The 20,497-nt window shown below is 39.0% G+C and overlaps 1 protein-coding gene across 2 annotated transcripts in view; it reads left to right on the forward strand.

Moving 5' to 3' along the window:
• The window catches only part of TRIQK (triple QxxK/R motif containing), an 85,418-nt gene that overhangs the window by 14,714 nt on the left and 50,207 nt on the right, over positions 1-20,497 (forward strand). The window contains exon 2 of one of the 2 annotated variants that reach the window (XM_084226904.1): positions 3,475-3,555. In XM_084226904.1, coding sequence (XP_084083030.1) covers positions 3,495-3,555 — 61 coding nt within the window. In that variant the 5' untranslated portion in view covers positions 3,475-3,494. Of the gene's footprint in view, positions 1-3,360; positions 3,556-20,497 lie in introns of those variants that run through there. The other variant, XR_014617030.1, reaches the window with a different exon arrangement.

Genomic DNA, 20,497 nt, shown 5'->3' on the forward strand with positions numbered 1-20,497 from the left:
TTGGGATTGAAAGTGTAGCCAGACCTTGAGTGGACATTTAGGACTGGTTTTTATCTCACCAAATGCTATTGACAGTTAGAGGTTATAATAAACAATTTATTTTGTGTTTTAAATATTATCAGCCACTGCTTAGAAGTAAAAGAAGAGAGGAACAAAGTGTTTTTCTGAGTGTGTAACTTTCAAAGGTGAATTACTAGAGGGGAAGTCAAAGGAAATGAAAAAATAGTGAAGGGTATGAGAAAAACAAAGATGTCTTTTAATCTTGTAGCATCTCTGAAGCAGAAATAAACAAAAAATCATTGGGACCTTGCTTTGTTTTCTTAAAACCATCTTTTATAAAAGCTTGAAAGTTGAGGACGGCTCACATTGCTTTCATATTATCTGAAATTACTTGTCAAGTATTTTCAGTAAAAGGAGCAGTGATAAGCTCCTTTACATGGTTTTTTAAATGGTTGTGTAATCATTAAAACTTTAGGGGTTTGAAGGCTGCTTGGGATGCATGCAGCATGGTGTGCTGCCTGCCCCTTTGGTTTGGCAAAGAAATACAGGAGGAGCCTCCAGAATATCCTACATTGGCTGATGTTAGAAGCAGCAAAAGGGTCAGAGACCTAAGTGTAAATTTCTTTTACAGTAAAGATGATCACTTATTGTAGGAATACCACTCCTGTTTTAAATGGGGAAGATTAGTTGTAACTCACAAAGGTTTCAGGCTTTTTCTTTATCAAAAAATGGTTAGAAAGTTGCATTGAAAATCACTCCTACAGCAAGGTTCATAAATAAATATTACCTCTTATTAATCCATATTTTAGTTTAAATCTAGCTCATGGCAAATTTCCCAAGAATGTTGGATTCTTTACAAGAGAAGGTGATGAGCCATAGTCCCCAAGGAATTAAATTGTGAAAACAATCTCAGTTTTGAACATGCTAATATAGACCTGTTATTCCCTTTCCACATCTATCACAACACATTCTAAATTGTGGCTGATCTTCTATGCAAATAGCTGTCTTATTAGACGCTGGTCTCTATGTGCCAATGTCTCTGTGGGTTTCTTAGGCATTTGCTATGTAACCATCAAAGCAGTGGGAATGAATGATTACTGCATCCCTTTGAAGAACAAAGAGGACTCGAGGTTCTAGATGCGAGAGTTGGTGACACTGAGCCACGCAGACAAACGCCAGTATCTCTGTGGCTTGTTTTAAATCATGAAATAATCTTTGTCTGTGTTTTCTTCTTCTGTTTTATTGGCATTGCTAAAACTGCAAACATCTTTCACAGCTGATGTTTTGTTATAAACCATTAGTAGACTATGGAAATTGCAAAAGGCAAGTCAAAACAGTCTCTTAACAGTGGCATAAAAAAGCCAAGAGCCAGTTGTGCAGTGTAAAAATGTATCTGTTACCTCTTCAGTTAGCTGAAAGTTCAAATTGTACTTCTATTTTTCCATTCTAATTATTATGAAGCGAATGTTATGAAATACAACCCAGTCCTGTGAAGCATAATAAAAGGGGAAAGAAATGCAATCCAATGAATTACAGTTCACTGCAACAGTGTTTTACATAAAACAGGGAGTATTCTCTGAATTAAACCAAAGTAATGTATGGAAAAATTAAAATGCTATAATTTAATTTTTAGTTCTGATTCAAAACTAGTGGCACTCTTCTCTACCTTGGTATTATTCCTGAATAAGTTTTTTAAAAGGTTGCTGACTTTGGAGTATCCCAGTTCATTTTATGCCATGTGTCCCACAAATAAAATTAAGGAGCCTGGATTTGTCACTTGAGGTTAAATGCTAGTAATTCCTATAGAACAGATAAATATAAAATAATAAACTTTGTAGTTTTAAAATGCACAAATAACTAGTGGGCATCATTCCTGCAGCTATATTTTAAATCATGTTTGAAGCTATGGAGAAAATAATGGTGGTTGCTTTAAATTTGGGGTGTTGGCAGTAGTGTTCAGCAGTGCCATGGCATGCTTTTTGGGTCGTGATTTGGCATCTCAGTGCCTTCCAGAGTTGCGCTTCCCAGAAAGCGTGCCTTGGCAGCGACCAGGGACTCTTGTCTTGTTGTAGCACAGCTGGTTATGCCTAACAGAAAAGTACAACTCTTGCAGATAACTCCATGGCCATATGTGCACAATCTGCACATGGTTTGTGGCTACCCAGGATGATTCAGCCAAAGTTTGCCCTTGGCATGGTTCTCACCAGGGCCAGTTGGGAAGAGGCAGGGGTTGGCTGCTGTGCATCTTCTGTGCTTGAACAGTAAATCTGACACTTCTTGAAAACGTCAGACCTCTCATGAGTGTGGGTGTTTATGTTGGGACTCCTGTGTTGTAGAGGCAGTCAGATGGTGGGGCTTATCGTCACTGTGGTGAGTAATGTCTCCAGCCCAGATAAAATGGTTCAATCCCAGTGTTTTGAGCAATAAGCGTGACTGTAACAGCCAGTTATTTTGTAACCAGGGAAAAAAAGGTGAAATGCCTGTGTTTGTAGTATCTGCCACTTGAGAGGCAGCCCTGTGAGGGATGAATATAAAACCATAAGATTTTGCATGTTAAAAGATACATCAGGAATTTTCTAGAGCAGTGTTCAGATGATGCTTGTTCAGTTACATGAATGGTGTGGAAGCAGCAATATACCAGAAGGAGCATCTTTGTATGGATGATTATGCAGTTCCTTGTGCAGTCCTAGTGTCACCTCCTTGTAAGGGTGTGTGCAACATGACTGTGCATCATGAGAATCCCATTCAAGACTCTGGCTGCTTGTTACTTAAATGCAATGAAGGTGATTTAAACTATCAATACCATGCCTGAGAGGTGTAAAATGCATACAGCCCCTGCTTTCAGTTTTTGTTCTCCATTTCCTGTTCACTCACAAATATCTAGAGCCCATGGCAGGAAAATAGGAGAGAGTGGGGTTGCTGTGTTTTAGGTATCTGCTCGTCTGCCGGTGGTTTTCCTGAGCAATTTCACCTGTGGATGCACACAGCCTAGTCCTGCCTCCAACTCCTATGTGTGGTATAAATGTATTTTCAATAATGGAAACAGCTCATAATACTACATTCATTCCCTGGTTTATTGAAAAAATAAATTATATAGGAATGTAATTGGTGGTACCAAATGCTGAATTACAGTGGTACCAAATGCTGAATTACAGTGCAATCAGCTTAAATCCTTTCTTTTTTCTTTATTTTCATTCAAACTAACAGGCGTTCTGTAATGTTAATAACCCATGCAATGAAGAAAAAGGTATGTTTAGAATGTATCTAATAGTCTTCAGAATAGTGATGATTAACTCCAGTGTGTCATTGTACTCTGGGAAGGCTTATGTCTTTATGTATAATTATATAAATGTTGTTTGTTACCATTTTTCTGATGTTATAAGCAATTGATTTTGTTAGTAATTTATTTAGGAATAATGTTGTGGTTTTTGTTTTGGTTTGTTTTTTTGTTTTTGTTTTTTCTGATACTGACAGTGATTTTTGGATTGAAAACAATGGGTAGAAAAGATGCCTCCACATCAAGGACTCCTGTTGACCAGTACAGGAAACAAATAGGTAAGAGTTTGAAAGAAAAGTTTGTGTGCTTAAAATAAAAACAAAACTTTTTTTTTCCCAGCAAGGCCCACTAGTGTAACAAAACATAGCATTCCTCTTCAAAACCTTCATTTTGTATATGCTGTTGAATAAGTCATTCAGCTTTCTGAAGACAGTATTTTGAGTGACTTCAGATAAAGTAGATGCTGTGTGTTTGGAAACACTAGGGAAATACTGCAGCAAAGTGGCTTCACAATGTTTCTGAACTGTTGGAACTTTCCTGATTCTCCTGTTGGTCTCTAATTTCATATATAGGCATTTCTAACAAGATACTTTCCTCATTCATAACAATTTTTGATACACTGAATGTTACAGACCTCTTGCACTGTATAACTGCATTTATTCTCACACTAATGGATATTTTAAACATGTTAATTTTTTTCCTTAGGACTTTTTCTATCCTTGACTAATGCTTATTTCAGTAACACGTATACAAAGTATGTACATTCACACATGTACCTTCACATAGATACTCACATAGCAAATGCAAATCCCTCTTTCTTTGCTTAAATGCAATGGTGAGTTATTGTTGAAATCCATATATGAGGATTCTCTCTCTGCATGTTAAATAATATAAAAGAGTCACAGTATTTTTGAAAGTTTATATATAAAATGAAATACCTTAATCTGTACGCAGTTATTTAAGTAAATGATTTTGTTTTACAGTTGCTAAGCACACACATCTGTTTAAATATGCAGAAAACAACAAGTGTCTGGGGAAAAAAGGTTGTTTACAATGTGCATTCTCAAGGTGAAAGAGCTAGGGTTATGGGGGGGCATTCATAGTAAACTCATTTTCTTTAGATGTGACACATTGCTCTTAAGTTGGTGAAAGCAAGTGTTAAAAATTATTGTAGGGAAGAATCTCATGCTGGCAGGCAAATAAACTGCATAACCTAGGAGGTGTTTCTGCAATTGCAATACTCCTTAGAGGACAGAGAGCATGAATAGACTGTGCTCTGCCGTTTGCTCTGATAATGGTTGTTTCAGCTCCTACTCTGGTCATTCACTGACACCACTATAGAGTTTGCCAATGAAAATCAGTTCTCTGAACTTAATGAATGTAAGAGGGGGAGTTTGAAAATGTGTGGATATGATTTAAAACTCAAGTTTGGCAGGTGTATTTGAGTTTTATGCGTAAGAATTTTCGGCTATCTTTTGGCCTGGTAGCTGAGCTTGCTGGAGTAAGCTCTCTAGTCTCATTATGCCATTAGGTGTATTATAGGACAAATAGGTGTATCATCCAATATTGCCCTAATGAATATAAAAGTGGTGTTGTTCTTTGGGTTTTGGTGGGTTTTTTTGTCATTACTGCTTGATTTTTTTTTTTCTTATATAGTTTTGCATAACTGGTAATAATTTATCTGTTTGTAACAGGATAGTTAAGGTTGACAGGGACCAGTGGAGGTCATCTCATCCATCTGCCCTGCTCAAGCAGGGCCACCTAGAGCTGGTTGCCCAGATCAGTGTTCAAATGGTTTTTAAATATCTCCACAGATAGGAATTCCACAACCTCTCTTCCTGTGTTTGACTGTCCTCAAAGTAGAAGGTTTATTTCTTACGTGTTTCTGTGTGTGCCCATGGCACCACTGAAAAGAACCTGGCTTTGTCTTCTTTGCACCCTCCCTTCAAGTATTTTTATACACTGATAAAATCCTCTTTGAACCTATTCTTTTCTCCTAGGTAAGTACTCTGAAATCTCAATTTTTCCTCATAGGAGAGATGCTCTAGATTCTTCATTTTACCTTCTCCTGATTCTTCTTGACCTGATTTAATTCAAATACTTGTTAGAAATTATACAGAAAGAATTTTTTTAAACGCAGTCATTCTTTAAGACTTAGATTCGACACTTAGGTACTTTTGCAGGGATGTTTTAGTGTGAAGCTGTTCAATATATGATCCCAGAACACAGAGTACCCTAATGCTCCAGGCTCAGTTGTTTTGGAGAAGGACATTTGGTCACTCTTTCTAAGGTAGATTATATCTAGAAACAGTAAGCAAAGTGAGGCTGCACAGGGCCTGTCTTAAAAAAAAAAAAAAAATCATCAAATGCATTTAAAGCTCAAAATCCATGCTTGGAGTGATTACTGGCCTTCTTTTCTAGGCATTTGGTATCGATGGATTGTTGAAAACATTATGATAGATGCTGGCTGAACAGCTATCTCCTGCTGACTAATGGTGTGATGTTATTTTTTAGCTTACAACTTAATGTTTTCTTGCCTTGCTGGATGGAAGGTAACCAGATTGAAACGTTTTTTGTACCTTTTTTTTGATGGAAAATGGCAGCCTTCAAGGAACAACATGTCACAAAGTCATATCAACTTCCAACACAATTTTCAGTTAGATGTTTAGTGGAGTAATTTGAAATAGAAGCAGATTTTTAATTTCATTTTGTTCCAAGCTTTCTGTTTTGTTCTGAGTTTCCATACGGCGTGCCACATGTTTGCCCTGTGCCATGGTTCAAGTTCATGTTGATTACTTCAGTTCAGCCGTTTGCCTTTTTCTCTTCTCCATGAGAACAGGATCACTCGTGTCTTGTTTGCCTCTGTGCCGCTAGCAGTTGCTGTTTGCTTCAGTAGCATTTTCAGAGGATTCCCCCAGCACAGAGATTGATACTGTTCTTCCCTGTCAGCTGGCTTTCAGCCATCTCTCCTGACACCAGCCAAAATTTGTCTGTAGTGCCACTTAAGCTAGTGCTCCAGTATCTGACAGTGGCACTGCCTTCTCAGTGGGGAGCAGAGACAGTCTTTTAGTTATTTCAGACCAAACTGGCAATGGCTTCGTGAAGCCTAGCCCCAGGTGGACAGGGGACAGCCACAGCAACCTTTTCAAACTGGCTTTAGCTGTGCCTGGAGGAGGGAGGATGGCACCAAGGGATCTCTCCCTGTTCAAATCTCCATGAGCAGCCAAGGCTGTAGAAGAAACCATGAGGAAAAGTAATTTTAACACTTCTTGCTCATCTCTCACTCACATACCCAAATATGTACCTGTAGTGCAGCAGCAAACAGGGAAGCTCTTCTGCAGAGCGTTTCCTTTTCCCTGCTGCTGTTTGTGCTGCTGTGCTTAATTTGCTGGAATCTGAGGAAAGGTGTGAGGCAGTATGCATCCTTCTGCATTTATGCAGCTTTGCTCCACAAATGCTGTGAAAATAGCAACAGGTTTTGTACCATATTTGCTTTGTTTACTGTTATGTGTGCTTTAAGTTCCCAGAACAATTCCACATGTATATTTTCCATCCTTCTTCATCTGGTGTGTCGCTTGCTCGGCACGGAAGCTGCAGGATTTGTGGGTAGTGTTCATGACTTGTGTGATTGTGGGATCCTAAGCAGGCATACTGAGAGGATTATAGCATAACTAAAACCTGGTCTACAAATCAGGAATAGACATACTTTTGGCTCCCATTACTATTGTGTTGCTGTAGCATAATTTTTCATGAGGAGAGGTTGTTTGCCAATCATTCAACCTTCAATTTGTAGACTCAAAGGTCTGCCTATTGTCTGTTCTTCATCTCCTGACTTGCCAGCTTGATCTTTTAGGAGCTGGAGCTTATACAGGCATAGCCCGGGGGTTCTTTGGAGCAAATAAGGCTTCTCACATCCCTTGGGAAGGAGTAAAAGTTATGAATGAAAATATGTTCTCTTTTTGTTTTGGAAGGCACAAAGCTACTCCCTTTGGTAGAGTGAGCGCGGTGACTTGGTGATGGAGGTGGTGCTTGTTGGCATCACACAAGGGGAGCCGTGGGGCAGGGAAGGGGACTGGGTAGGAGTCTGAGTCCTGCTGTGGCACCACAGCAGTAGAGAGAGCAGTGCCCACCTGAACTAACAGATAAAACTTTGGGGGTAAAGCTGGGCCTTTGTGGATATGTAGGTACACAGTTTGTGGTATTTGGGAGTGGGGCTGCAGCCAGCCTCATCCCCAGTGGGCTGCAGCTGTGAAAAGCAGGTGAGCAGCACGGAAAGCAATGAGACATGGAGTGCCCAGGTGTACTGAGCAATCACCAAAGGGAACAGGAGGCACACAGGGGCAATGCATGTAAGGTGAAAGTATGAAAGGTTGGGCTAAAGAACAAGAAGGGCAGACACTTGAAGCCTTCTGAAGTGATATGCTGTTACTCTGTATGGGCACATGCTTAAAGCCTTCTGACATTGCATGGTGATACTCTGTGCATTGTGAAGGTCTCAGCTGTCTGTGTCTGTGGAGGCCAGTGACTTGTCCAGAAGAAAGGTGCCTCATCCTAGGGCTGAGGCTGTGATGTCACTGTAGCCCTGAGATGGAGAAGAGCTTGGGAGCTAGTGGCAGCGCCATCTCTGGGGTTCCCACCTCCAGCTACCAGTTGGAGCATGGACCTGTTGTCTTGTCCCCAGAGAGAAGCCCTTCTTGTGGCAGATTGCCATTTCTACCTACCTTACTGCTAAGGAGTTGTCTTTACTCTTACCACCTCAACTTTTCTGTTTTCTTTTACTGTTTACCTTCTCTGTGTTTTTATGAACTTAGTGTGCCTCTATCTTCCTTGTCCTGAGTAGTGCTATTGCATACTCAAAAAAACCTGGCCACTGTCAGCCTTCCTTTTCAGCTTAAAAAGAGGGAAATTGATAATTTTGATACTTTTATTTAAAATATGTTGCACATTGTGACATGAAATGTGGTTGTTTTGGATCAGGAAATGCTTATTATCAGAATGAAAATTTTGCATATAATTTCTGAAATAATAGCAACAGCAAAAAATGTTTGGACTGAATTTGTACTGCAAATTTCAGAATTTCCCTGTTTCTCACAAAACAGCAATTCCTCTATCTTTTGTCTGTTAAGAAAAGGCATGGAACCAGAAGGCAACAACTACATCATTGAGATTGCTCTCCTCTGCCATAAGCAAAGATGTAGCAGGACAGATGTCAATGGAATAAAAATTCTCCAGTCTATTTTTTTAACTAGTCATATTTTTTCCCTTTTTTCAATGTCAGTTGCCTATTTACTGTGGGAAAGGAAAGGAGGGGAAACAAGTACTGACTACTCAGAAAGTCTTCTCCTACTGTTTATTTATATTGGAAAAAAACCCACAAAAATAGTTCTGGTGTACCTTTTTTTTGCATATGGAGCATTACATTTGCTGTCTTGAATTTTTCTAATAAAAATCTATTACTAAGCACATAATAAAGAGAAGTAGGAAAAAAAGCATTCCTTTTGCTATTATGTGTGACTGTTGGCAAGTTTTGGAATTTGAGTTTCATACTTCTCAGGGATAGGCCACTGATACCATGTGTAGTTCCTTTTTTTATGGAAGGAAGTTTTATGAAGAATGAATTTGGTGTCACAAAAAATGAACTACATCCTTTGGTCAGTTAGTGCTGTTTTGATTTTAATTTTATGCCAGTGGAATCACTTTCTGGAAACTGAAGCAGGAGCAGCTGAAGAAAACACTGCTGTGAAGCAAAGCCTAGTCTGGCTATACTAATTTAATCCACATTTTGTGATGATTGGGATGTTTTAAAATATGTTCTGTGAAGACTGATGATGAATTTTAAGCACATGCAGCTTGTGATCACATATTTTGTAAGTCCAAAGCTGTGGAGCTGTGTTTTATTGGCTCTCTTGGCTGAGAGCATAGAAGGTGATGGTAGATCTGGATATGTACTTACATATGTGAGGATATTATTTAGTTTTCATTTGTTGGGCAGACATAGACTCAGTGTGAGCAAGAGTGAGAGGGGTGGCTGCAGATCCAGAGGACTGTGGAAATGTGTTCACACACTTGAAGAGAAGCTAAGGAGAAGGCTTGTGTATCTAAACCCTTGGCTCCCATCCCTTCTCCACAGCAAAGTTTCTTTGAGCTTGTTTGATTATACTACTTTTACTATATGTTCATACTACACTTGTTTAGTACTCTTTTACAGATGGAGGCTCATAGCCTGCTCTTATTTTAATCACATCAACAGTATCACTATTTCACTCAGTGGAGTTGCTACAAGTTGGTATAGGTGTAAATGAGAGTGAAATTTGACATGTTTCCAGTTGCTGAACTGGCTTTCAGCATGGTGTTACTTCAAGCTCTTGCAATTCCTGTAAGGTATGCGGTGTCTACAGGGCTGTTGCAATGTTACATGTTTTTGTTTGTACTTACTCTCACCTTCATTCAATTCTTCAATGAATTCATTTCTGTAGTCAAAGTCAACCGAGAAAGAACTCTTATAATCCTTTGCAAAATACATAACATTTTCACTATAGACACATAGAAGCATGTATATATTACATTCAGGAGCAGAGCAGTTTAACATTTTTAGAAATTCTTTCACCAGGCTTTGAAAATCTTAGCTCATGTGTGAAAGCTGGACTTCAAAGTACTCTCATCTCAGCGTGAATATGTGAATCTAATTTTAGGCACCCATTTCTAAAAAATCTCAGACATAATTTTTTGGTGTGTACAGTGTTCATATATACACATTCTCTCTGTGTGGTGCATGTGCTTATATTTGTAGGTGCTATTGCATTAATATAAATGCAAGGAGAGTTGGACAGTGAACTACAAATTGGATTTCCTCTCATTTCATCATAACAAAGCACTGGAACGGATGAGAATGAAATGCTCAACACAGATGCATCTTTCAGGATGTACTTGATAGATATTAAAGGTGAATATAATTCATAGTTGTTAACTGCATTTCTTTAGCTGCAATGCTATGAGAAGTAGCTCTGGGTTTTTTGGGTGCAGTTCAGTTTTGTCCAGCCATTGTCCTACCATGGAAATTGGTGGTCTCTGCTGCTCCTCCCCTGTCTGGGCTAGCAGGAATGAAGGCAGCAAAGAGTCTGACAAGCATTGCAGGGGCAGTGGTCTAAGAAGAAAGACATATGAGTCACCTCGGATCAAGTCAAGAGGTTTAACTGAAGGGATTTTTGTATTTCATGCTTCAGTATGTGACCACGTGCATTACATAGTTCATCAGGTATTGCACCTATTTATGGCCTTGAAAGAATGTGTTAGATGTCCGTGTTCAGGACAAGCATGACCAGGGAATAGTCATCTGGCTTTTGTAATGAATGAGTGTAATGAATCACATTAGCAATTGCTATCATGCAGTCCATTAATTGCCTGTTGTCATGGATTTCTGTAACTGGATTGTATTAAAAATGTTTTTCTTTTCAGTGGAAGCTTTTGCTTGTATTATGCCTTATTTTGGAAGAAAATTAGGAACTGGCTACATTGTGCTTTTCAAGGTCTTGAACTATTTATGGGATTGTCTGTTCAGCTCTACATATTGCTTGCAGGCTTAAAGTGTTGGATAAGAAAAGAACTTACAGGGCAGAAGTAGAATAGTCTTAGGAAGCTCAAACTGCTAGAATGAAAATAAGAAAAGGCATTTGCTTAATTTGAATTACCGTTACAGAAATCACAAACATCATGTGACTAGCTTTTATTTGATGGTTAAGGCTGATTAAAATAAGCACTATTGAAAGTATTCACACATTCAAAGTTATTTTCATTTGTGTACTATGTTGAATCAGTACAGAAAGACGCTGTGAAGTGAACGAAGAGCTCTACAATAAGTGGAATGTGGGAAAACAAATAATTTGCCCTGATTGAGCACTCTGGTTTCACTTAATAAATTTGCAGATAATATAAGGCAAGTCACTAATCTGTTGCTTAATTTTTGAAATACTTTACTTGAAATCTGATCCTTGTCATTATCTCAGTTACATAGATACCTTATTCACTATGGGATCAGCTGAGGGAATTTTGCTCAGCTAAGCTACTGATACTGTTCTAGAATAACTCATAGAGTAAACAATAGTATTTTCAAGAATTTTGACTGCCTGTTAGATAGGCAAAGTGGAAAAGCCTGGCTTTTCGTTCATTTATTTTCTGTGAATGTCTTATTATCAGCATATTTGCATTTGTGCTGTAAGATTTGTACCAAAACTGATATCCTCAGTTGCCATATTTAATTTTACATTAACTAATTAAGAACAATTTTAGAGTACATGGGGAAGTTTTTTTGTTAGAAATAATTTCTTGCGAGATTTTAACCAAATACCTGTGGGCCATTCATAAGCATTGGTATTTGGATGATCTAGGGTGTGATGGGTAAGAGGATGTGACACAGATTGTCAGTAAATCACTTGCTCAGGTTCAGCCTAGGTGATAGTCATGGGAAGATGGTAACTGCCTGGCAGATGTTGGGTGGCATTTATGATGCGATGTTTTTGCATTCAGTTCCTAGTGGAGAAGTGTTGAAAAACATCATTATTTGTTGGCAGTCAAAACAGAGAGGAGCTGGATAATGAACTAGCATATGGAGTGAAACAGTGTCTCAGCATTAGACATAGTCCCTTCAGCTCAAGGTTACAGCATACTGGTAAGAGGCCCAGATTTACTGAAGCTGTTTTGAGTAAGTCTGAGCTCACACTGTGCATTAAACCCTTCAGCTTTGGGCCTCTTGAGCACAATCCTTGAGTTGACCTATCTCTTATCAGCACTAATTAACCTGGCCATGATGTTGTGTACTGTGGCAATGCATTTCCTGCTTGCACCTTACCAGTGCAGTAGTCTGAGCTGTCAGTTTAGACCTGGCCTGAGGGACCTGCAGTCACTGTGAACTAAAGAGCAGGGAGAAGTTTTAAGTTAAGTAGAATGTAAATGGGGCCTTTTGCAGGCACTGAGGGGAGATGTGTAAGAATAATCTCTACAGGCTTCTGTTCTAACGGGTGAATGGTGAGAGTTTGGGCTGATGATTCATGTCTGCACTTGTAGGTTAAGCAAGAATTGTACTGCTTTCTGGCCCAGAGGTCGAATAACCCTGATGGTACTGTTAAACTCTTTTATCCCTAAAACAGAGTGGCTGCTTGCATACTGCTTATAGAAAATTGCTCTAGGCAATTTTCAGTTCCTTCTTAAGCCATGTGTAGGAATTATTTGGGAGAGAGTGGGCACAGTGGGCACATGTGTCAGCGGCTGTTGTAACAGTTGGAGTGAGCATACCCTTTAATTCCAGTTCCTGCTCTTGTTGTCTAAATACATTGGTGCACCTGCAACTTGCTATTCGGAGGGTACAGTTCAACATTACAAAGTGACCTTGAACAACGCCTACCACTCTCTCCTTGTTCCTGCCACCATGTCACAGTGTATAGTCTACCATCCTCTGGGATGGCAGAGCTGTTTGTATACCATTTTGATCCATCTTGAAGTAAAACATGTGCTGAGCAGTTTGTGAGTTGAGTGAATTCCCTGATCTGCTTCATCATCTGGCTGCTTGCACCAACTAATACACATCAAAGCCAGGACGGCACACTGCAGGAACTGGTGTGGCAAAACTCAGGCCAGCAAGTGCCATAAGCCAGTATTGCTGTTGAACACTTTGCAAAGCCAAGCCACATGTCAGCTGAGTTTAGGAAGAGTTGTTATTCCACATACCATGCAGATTGAACAGATTAGGAAGCGTAAGAAGGATTCATGCCCTCTGTTAGTTTCCCTCAGTTTCTCAGAATCAGTTTTGATCTCAATCCAGTGGCCTCTGTAGGTCAGATCAGGCCTACAGGCTGTGTTACTTTATGAATAGTAACAACAATCGTTTAAATCCATGTATTTTTAGAGGTATTTTACACTGTCTTCAGTGAGCAATGATGTTGTCTTTCCTACGTGGAAGGCATAACAAAACCTGAATGCAGTCCTGTTTTTGGCACAGCCTATTCCATAACATTCAGGTGTAGTGCAGTGGTGTTTTGCCTACTGAACAGTGGAAAGAAGTGGAGTGAAATGGCAACCCCCAACTAGTGGGGCTGTCTCTGAAGAAATACTTTTGCTGTCCTCTCTGTCTTTTCTGGATCAATGAGGACTGTGCAAACTAGAGTGCACAGAGAGAAACATTGAATAAATTGCAAATCAAATAGAACTGAAGGTACAATCCTTAACATACTTCATAGTGTGAAGTGTCTCAGAAAATCCACCTGTTAAGTACAATACCAGATGGAAAAGATTGGTAGAGTTACAAGACTCATGTCTGTGATACAGGAGGCTCTGTGTGTCTTGATAGGCAGCTTGGAAAACCACAGATCTTGTAGCATATATACTCCATGAAAGAAATTCTATCCAAATGGTTTAATGGAAGAAAGAAATATAACTCATGTTTGTGTGGATAAAATTATCAAATTCTAATGAGTAATCATTGTGAAAAGGACAAAGAGGGAAATGCTTTCATGTATTCCTCGGAGAGGGAGGAAAAAACATTTTGGGTCTTACAAAAGCAGAAAAAATGTATCCCACAGAGGGTTCTCTTCCTCATCTTATTTCTGTCACAGATGAAAAAAGAGTAATTAAAAGTATAGTTTAGTGTTAAATTCTTTTTGCTTTATTCAGCTACCTTTCAGGTAATTTTTAGTCTGCAGAAAAACACTTCCTACAGTCAAGAGACCATGAGTAGGAAGGTTGGATTTCCTTTTGGTGGAAATTGGGGACAGGTATCACACTACTGAATTTAGCAGTTATTTCAGACGCTTATCCTTGTAAGTGGGAGCAAAATCCAATCCATAAGTGTGAAGATAAAATGTATAACATTTTGGTGCTGGAAAAGCTAATTATGTTTCTTCACCATTTGTTGTTTATGGCCAAGGTGGTATCAAAGAACTGTGGACATTGATGACCAGCTAGTTGACAACCAGTGATAATTAATTGGCTGGAAATCTTAGTGGAAAGGTTCCCTTGCTCCTAGTGATTACTCATGGTCATGAAAAAAGTGTCGTTTATCCTTGTATGTATTTAAAGTAATGATAAAAAATATTAAAGCCATTAAATAGGGTACTGGGGACAGTGAGTTTGAAGTACTGAGTATTGTTTTGCTCATCTGTGTTTAAGAAAGATGAATTGAAAGTGAAAGAAATGCTGAAAGAACTGCTAGGGAAGACCAAGAAGAGCCGTGTTTAGCACAGCTGAACATGAATTAAGACAAATATGGTTCCTTTTGGAACTTCCCAAGTAAACACATGGGAAAGACACAGTCCATAATTGTATAAATTGTTCATAAAGAAACATAACAGGAGACAGAAGGCAGTTTATTACCAACAGGAGATTGAACTTCTTGGGTAATGTCCTATTGGTAGGCTAAAGAAAGAAATAAAACAAACCAACCAGACTCCCCCCCAAAAAAAACCCAAATTGAAAGCTCTAACTTGTTTTCCAACTGATCGTTTTCTATGATCAGTTTTAAAGAAAACAGCATGATACATGTGCCTTCTCTAGCAAAGCACTGGATTTCAGTAGTTCACCAAGTCCTTCCTAGTCATATGTTCCATATGGACAAAGTTTCACTGTGAAGTGGAACAGCTTTCGTAGATATTTATAGCAAGAGAATGCATTTGGAAGGATTACCATAACTTTCTAACTGAAGTTTTACTTGTGGAAAAATTAATACTGAATATTTTTACCAAAATGAAGATTTCAGGAGAGCTGACAACATATTCTTGAATTTCACTGGGTTTTCCTTTTTTCCTTTTTTTTTTTTTTTTTGGAGAGAACGTGAAATTCATGCTGAAAGGAGAGATAAAAGATAAGGGATAAGGAACACATTTTGGTCATAACACTAAACTTTGTTTTTTAGTGCCTGTGCTCCCCACACAGAGGTTGTGGTGCAGCTATCACAATATTTCCACAGATTGTTTTTTTCTGTTTGTTTTGGGGACTTTCTAATAAATTGTTGAGTGCATGTTTGGTGTTGCTGTACTTTTTGTTCTTTGCATTACAGAAGTGCAGTACCTAACAGTCTAGTAGTAAGTATAGTGTGCAGTTTATCAGAGGATCCCCAGCTGTACATCTTGGACAGGACTTTCCTATGTTGCCCATTGGTCCTCGCTGTTACAGCATGTCCCAATGGCAGGATATGACACAGGCATTTTGTCATCAAAAAATCTCAGTAGGAAACTAAAAGGGCCTCACACCACATACTTCTAGCAATTAGCTCATCTCCAGGCAGTGACAGAAAAGAAACACATAGTGTCTGTAGGTTGACAAGGAACCTAGGAGCATATTTTATTTAGTAAATAAAAAGGAAGATTTTCAAATAGTTTACAGCAGGCACCAAAGATGGTGGCATAAGAGCACTGGTAATATGTTCTGTCTCCACTGCATATATCACTGACTGAGGTGCTTTCTTTAGGTGGAGTTTTCTTTCCCCACTATTTATTACACAGCATATGCAAAGCCAATCATTTGCCAAGCATTATTTTAACTTAGTTTATCACATTTTGAAAGAAATCCATGCAGGTGCGCAGCAGTTACTGGAATCTTCCCCACAGAATTGCTCATATCTTGGAAGTGTACACCAGTGTGGGGGACATTGGAAGAGCTCTGGAATGGGTTGATATATAGGCTAGACTGGGTTATGGCAGAGTAAACACCTGGAGTGGAAAGTTATGAAGACACATGTAGGTCTGGGGACTGTTGGTCACTAACGTATCACACTGATGTGTTGACTAGGGCTGCCATTTGAGCAGTGTTTGAACTCAAATGTTGTACTAATACTGTTTTAATAAATTAGTGTTGTCTATTCTGCATTTGCAAAACCCCTTTGCTAAAGTCTTAGAACTGACATGATGAGATTCAGTGGCTTTTTTTTTGGCTCTAGGAAAAGCATGTCTGTCACAAGGACCGTGTTGTTACTGAAAGTGACGTTGTGTCTCTTTTCTTCTGAAGAATGGAGCTGTTGAAAAACGGGCCATAGGGAGGGTGTGTGGCTTTTTTTGTTGTTCTTCTGTGTTCTTGTATCTCCTATCTGTCTGCAAAATGAGACATTCAGAGAAATGTTTCATTCCAAATGCAAGACAAACCTCTAGGTTGCAAGGAACTGAAAAATTACTTTGAAAAAGAAATGTATTGACTATTTTTCACTCTGCACGTTATGCATAATGAAAGTGTCCTTTCTGTTGTGTTTAAAGAACAGCATCAGCCAGATTGAGGGATGTCAATAGAGGACCATTTAGAGAGTTTACAAACAGACTCTCATCTGCACAGATCAGCGCCTGTCCTGTCTGCGGGGAGCCCACCTGGGAGATGGGGGTTTCTCTGTGCTGGTGGTTTGCATCAGGACTCTCTCACAGGAGTTGAAGTAAGACCAAATCACTGGCCACCTAATGGTGCGTGGCTGACATTCTGCGTCTTGAGTCACATGCTAGACCACATTAGGTGACTCCAGACAGAGGGACTTCATCAAGGGAATGCAGGGGTTGGCACACAGGACCTTTGCGATCAGAGCAATGTCCACACACAGTTTGTGAGGAACAAAGCATAGCTAAAAGTTAGTTGTCTGTTTAATTCTGTTTAATTTTGTATGCTTTTAATTCCAGAAACTGCAATTGCTTTGTCCATGGATTTATAAATATTTAACACACATTTTTAATGAATAAGAAATTGAATTTAAGGGTCAGTAGCAGATTCAGTTACTTTTTCAGGTACTTGTTTAATTATTTCTCATTATATTTGTAAATGTAATTTTAAAATCTTTAAAAATAAATTAATATAGGCCATCAGAGAATCATCTCCAATAGATAACATTAATGAGTGTTTTTTTACTTCTATTATACCATTAGACTAGGATCTCAAGAGTTTTTGGTGAGTACCAAAGTCTTGCAAGGAAAAGAGATTTCCCAAGGTCATACAGTAATTTTATGAAAGATTCAGGAATAGAAGACAGCTCCATGCCTTATCTGATCTAATCAAATAGTTTTCCAGATGCTAGAATTTTTTCCTAACAGTCTTTCCATCTTTTGTATGTTTCCTACAAGAGACATCATATTTAAAATATCATCCTATGGAATAAAGATTTGGAAAAAATTATACTGGGAGCAACCTTTGATTCTTTGAATAGATTGCCCTAATAGATGTCTTTCACTATTTAAATAATTTGTAATGTAGTAATGTTCAAAGTAAGGCTATTACTGAAACAAACTGATTTTTTTTCATTAAAATATCAACAGAGCAGTGATCCTGATGCAAATGGTGAAATAAAATCAAAAGATCTCAGATAAAACCATTACCATCACTCTGATGCCAGTTATTGGAAAAAATGAAACGTATTAATTACTTGACAAAATTGTGTTTCTAAAGAGAAGGTTGGAAGTAAAGCCTAGCTTCAGTGTGTATTTTAGACTGCAGTATTTGTGAAGGATTCCAGACATTCACCTGTCAGGCAGTAAGTCCAGTCCTGAAGTTAGGAGTAAGATGCCATTGTTTACCTACGCACACATGTGTAGTTCCTTTTCTGTGAGCTTTCAGAAAAGGATGGAGCTGAAGGTCTGAAAAATTAAATTTAAAAGTTAGCGAGACTCCTCTATCCTATTATCTTAACCCCCATCTCATCACTGACAGAAGCCTAGTTTGGCTCTTGAAGGTAAAATTCCATCTCCTAATATGCCTTCAAGACATTATTACACCTTTAGTTCTCAGGTCCATAAACCATTATTCTAGGTGCTCATAAATATGCATTTCCTTTACACTTTTAAGTAAGCTGCTATTGCTGTCATTCACTTTTAGTTAAGACCTGTCAGGTGGTGTTTCTGTTGAAGGAAAGAAGTTTAAATTACGGGTGAACTGAAGATATGTAGTTCTTAGGCATGCTAAAATTATGAGTGAGTTGTAGAGATTATTCCTCACAAGTAATTTTAGGATCCCAGGGGATAACGGTGATGTGTACAAGAGATGTTCCCTTCTTGGCTAATTCCATTAAAAGCTTCTCATTTCTGCATTGCTGAAGTGAGACTCCAAAAATCTGCTTTTCCATCTTACATAATCACTTTCACAGTATCCTGTGACATCCACCTCTGCTACGACTGTCAATGCATTGACTTCTGGAGTGACAGTGATATGTAGGTCTGACGAAGCATCCTTTGCAATGTGCTTCATTGAAGTGAGAACTGCAAATGCTGTCAGCATTACTGGAAACCTTTTCCTTACGCAGAATTAATAAATTACACCTTGTATTTTGGGATGGCTTTATTATATACAGCTGGTACAGAATGATATGACTTCTAGTAAGAAATGAATCTCTGCATCTTGGCAGAGAGAATCCTATTTATTTTCAATTCTGAGAAAAGCATTATCTGCTGGATAAGACACTGGATCAGAAGTTCAGGTATTCAGGATCACAGTTTTGCCATTCTTAAGGGACCTGACTTCTTGCAGGTGTCCTTACTCAGATGTTTTCTTCCTTTCACTTTCCAAGCATGGTTGTGATTATTCATAGGATATCCCCCTCAGCTCTTGCAGGTCTTCTGCTCCTAGGTGAACAACATGAATCCTATCCCTTGTACTAAATCCATAAATTTAGTCTGTTCCCCACAAGTTCTAGCTCCAGTCAAGGCTTTGTTTGGTTCAGACCTGGGAAGATTTTCTTTAGCAATTTGTGACCAGTGGTGAATTAATGTAAACTTGGCAGCAGAGTCTCAGGTTACCGTTTAAAGGGATTTCTGCCCAACAAAGGAGAAGTGGCCCTAGCTTCTCCTGAGCCATACTGTCTCTGGTACTCTGTCCCTGGTTCATCATGGGGCTTTGTTAGTCTTTGTTTACTGCAAGGCTTTGTTTGTTTCTCCTAAAATCAGATACATGCTTTAATACTGTTCAAATAGTGCCATCCCCTTCTGTGAGAACAGAAAACTGAAGCTGACAGAAACAGATGTGGTGTGGTATTTGTGGTGAAAGTCCTCTATTATATTTCATGTGGCCTCGTCTGTTCCCCGAGTTGCTCCGATTTACCGTGCCACCTCCAAGCCCTCTCTGTTCCTACTGGGAAAAAGAAGCTGTGGGTGACAGATTGTGTCATTCCCTTCTTGGTATAGTTGTCACCATCTCTCCTTTAAGCAAAGCCCCACAGCAGAAATGTTAGTGAGGTATTGTTGGGGATGTCTTTGCCTCCTTGGAGGGTGCTTTTGGGGAAGCATCAGACATGGGAGAAGGCATGACTCCAGGTTCCTGTGGTGCCACAGCCCAACGTGACACAGTCCCTGTGTCATGCCCCAGGGACTGGCCCCAGTCACCCAGTAAGGTTGGACATGTCAGGTAGTGCAATGTCAACTACAGCAGAGAGACAGCCTCCTCTCCTGAAACACCAGTGACTCTTTTAATAGTGTTGCTACAGTACTTGGTAATATGGTGCTTATTCAGCAACCATTTTTGGAATGACTTAGTAGTGTTGTCTGGCAGTAGCACAATACACACCAGAGTAATTAGGAAGAAGTTTAAAATTACTGTTATTGAAGAAATTTTTCAGGCAGTGGTTGATTTGATCCTGCTTAATGCCAGAGATGTGGTCTAGAAGAATTTCTTGACAATTCAGATGGGCTAGGGCTGCTGAACAGATTTTCTTCAGCGAGGAATGAAGGAAGGTGGCATCCTTTTGACCAGGATCCTTTTGATCCTGGTGCTAGAATCATATACAAGGTTGTTGAATTTTTTCCTAAAAACATAACCCAGCGAGTATCTGACTTCTCCTTTATTGTTTTAGTGATTTTAGTTGCTCCTGTTCTGTTCAAGGTCTAAATACAGTAATTAATATAAGACAATCATAGAAATTTCTGGCTCTGTACTTGCAGAGATAAGAAGAGCAGAGAAGATATTTTGTGGAACATCTGCTACATGGATATGTTTGATTGTAGGCAACTGAATAGGATGACCTGGTTATCAGTCTCTATATTTTCCTTTTTTAAAGTGCTGTCAATAGAGAACTATTAGTAGTATTTTTCTACCTTCCTGCCTAAGTTCAGGCCAGTGTTTATTGGAGCTAACCTCTGGTAATTATAAAGCCAACACCTCAGTAACAAGCAGACAGATGGAACATATAATATTCATAAATTATTGATTGCAGCTTCCTCATCCTTCACAGTAAGCTCTTCAAGACAGAGACAGTTTCTTGTAAGGATCCACAGTCCAACA

This window comes from Fringilla coelebs, assembly GCF_963513975.1.
Source record: "Fringilla coelebs genome assembly, chromosome: 1".
Classification (NCBI taxonomy): domain Eukaryota; kingdom Metazoa; phylum Chordata; class Aves; order Passeriformes; family Fringillidae; genus Fringilla; species Fringilla coelebs.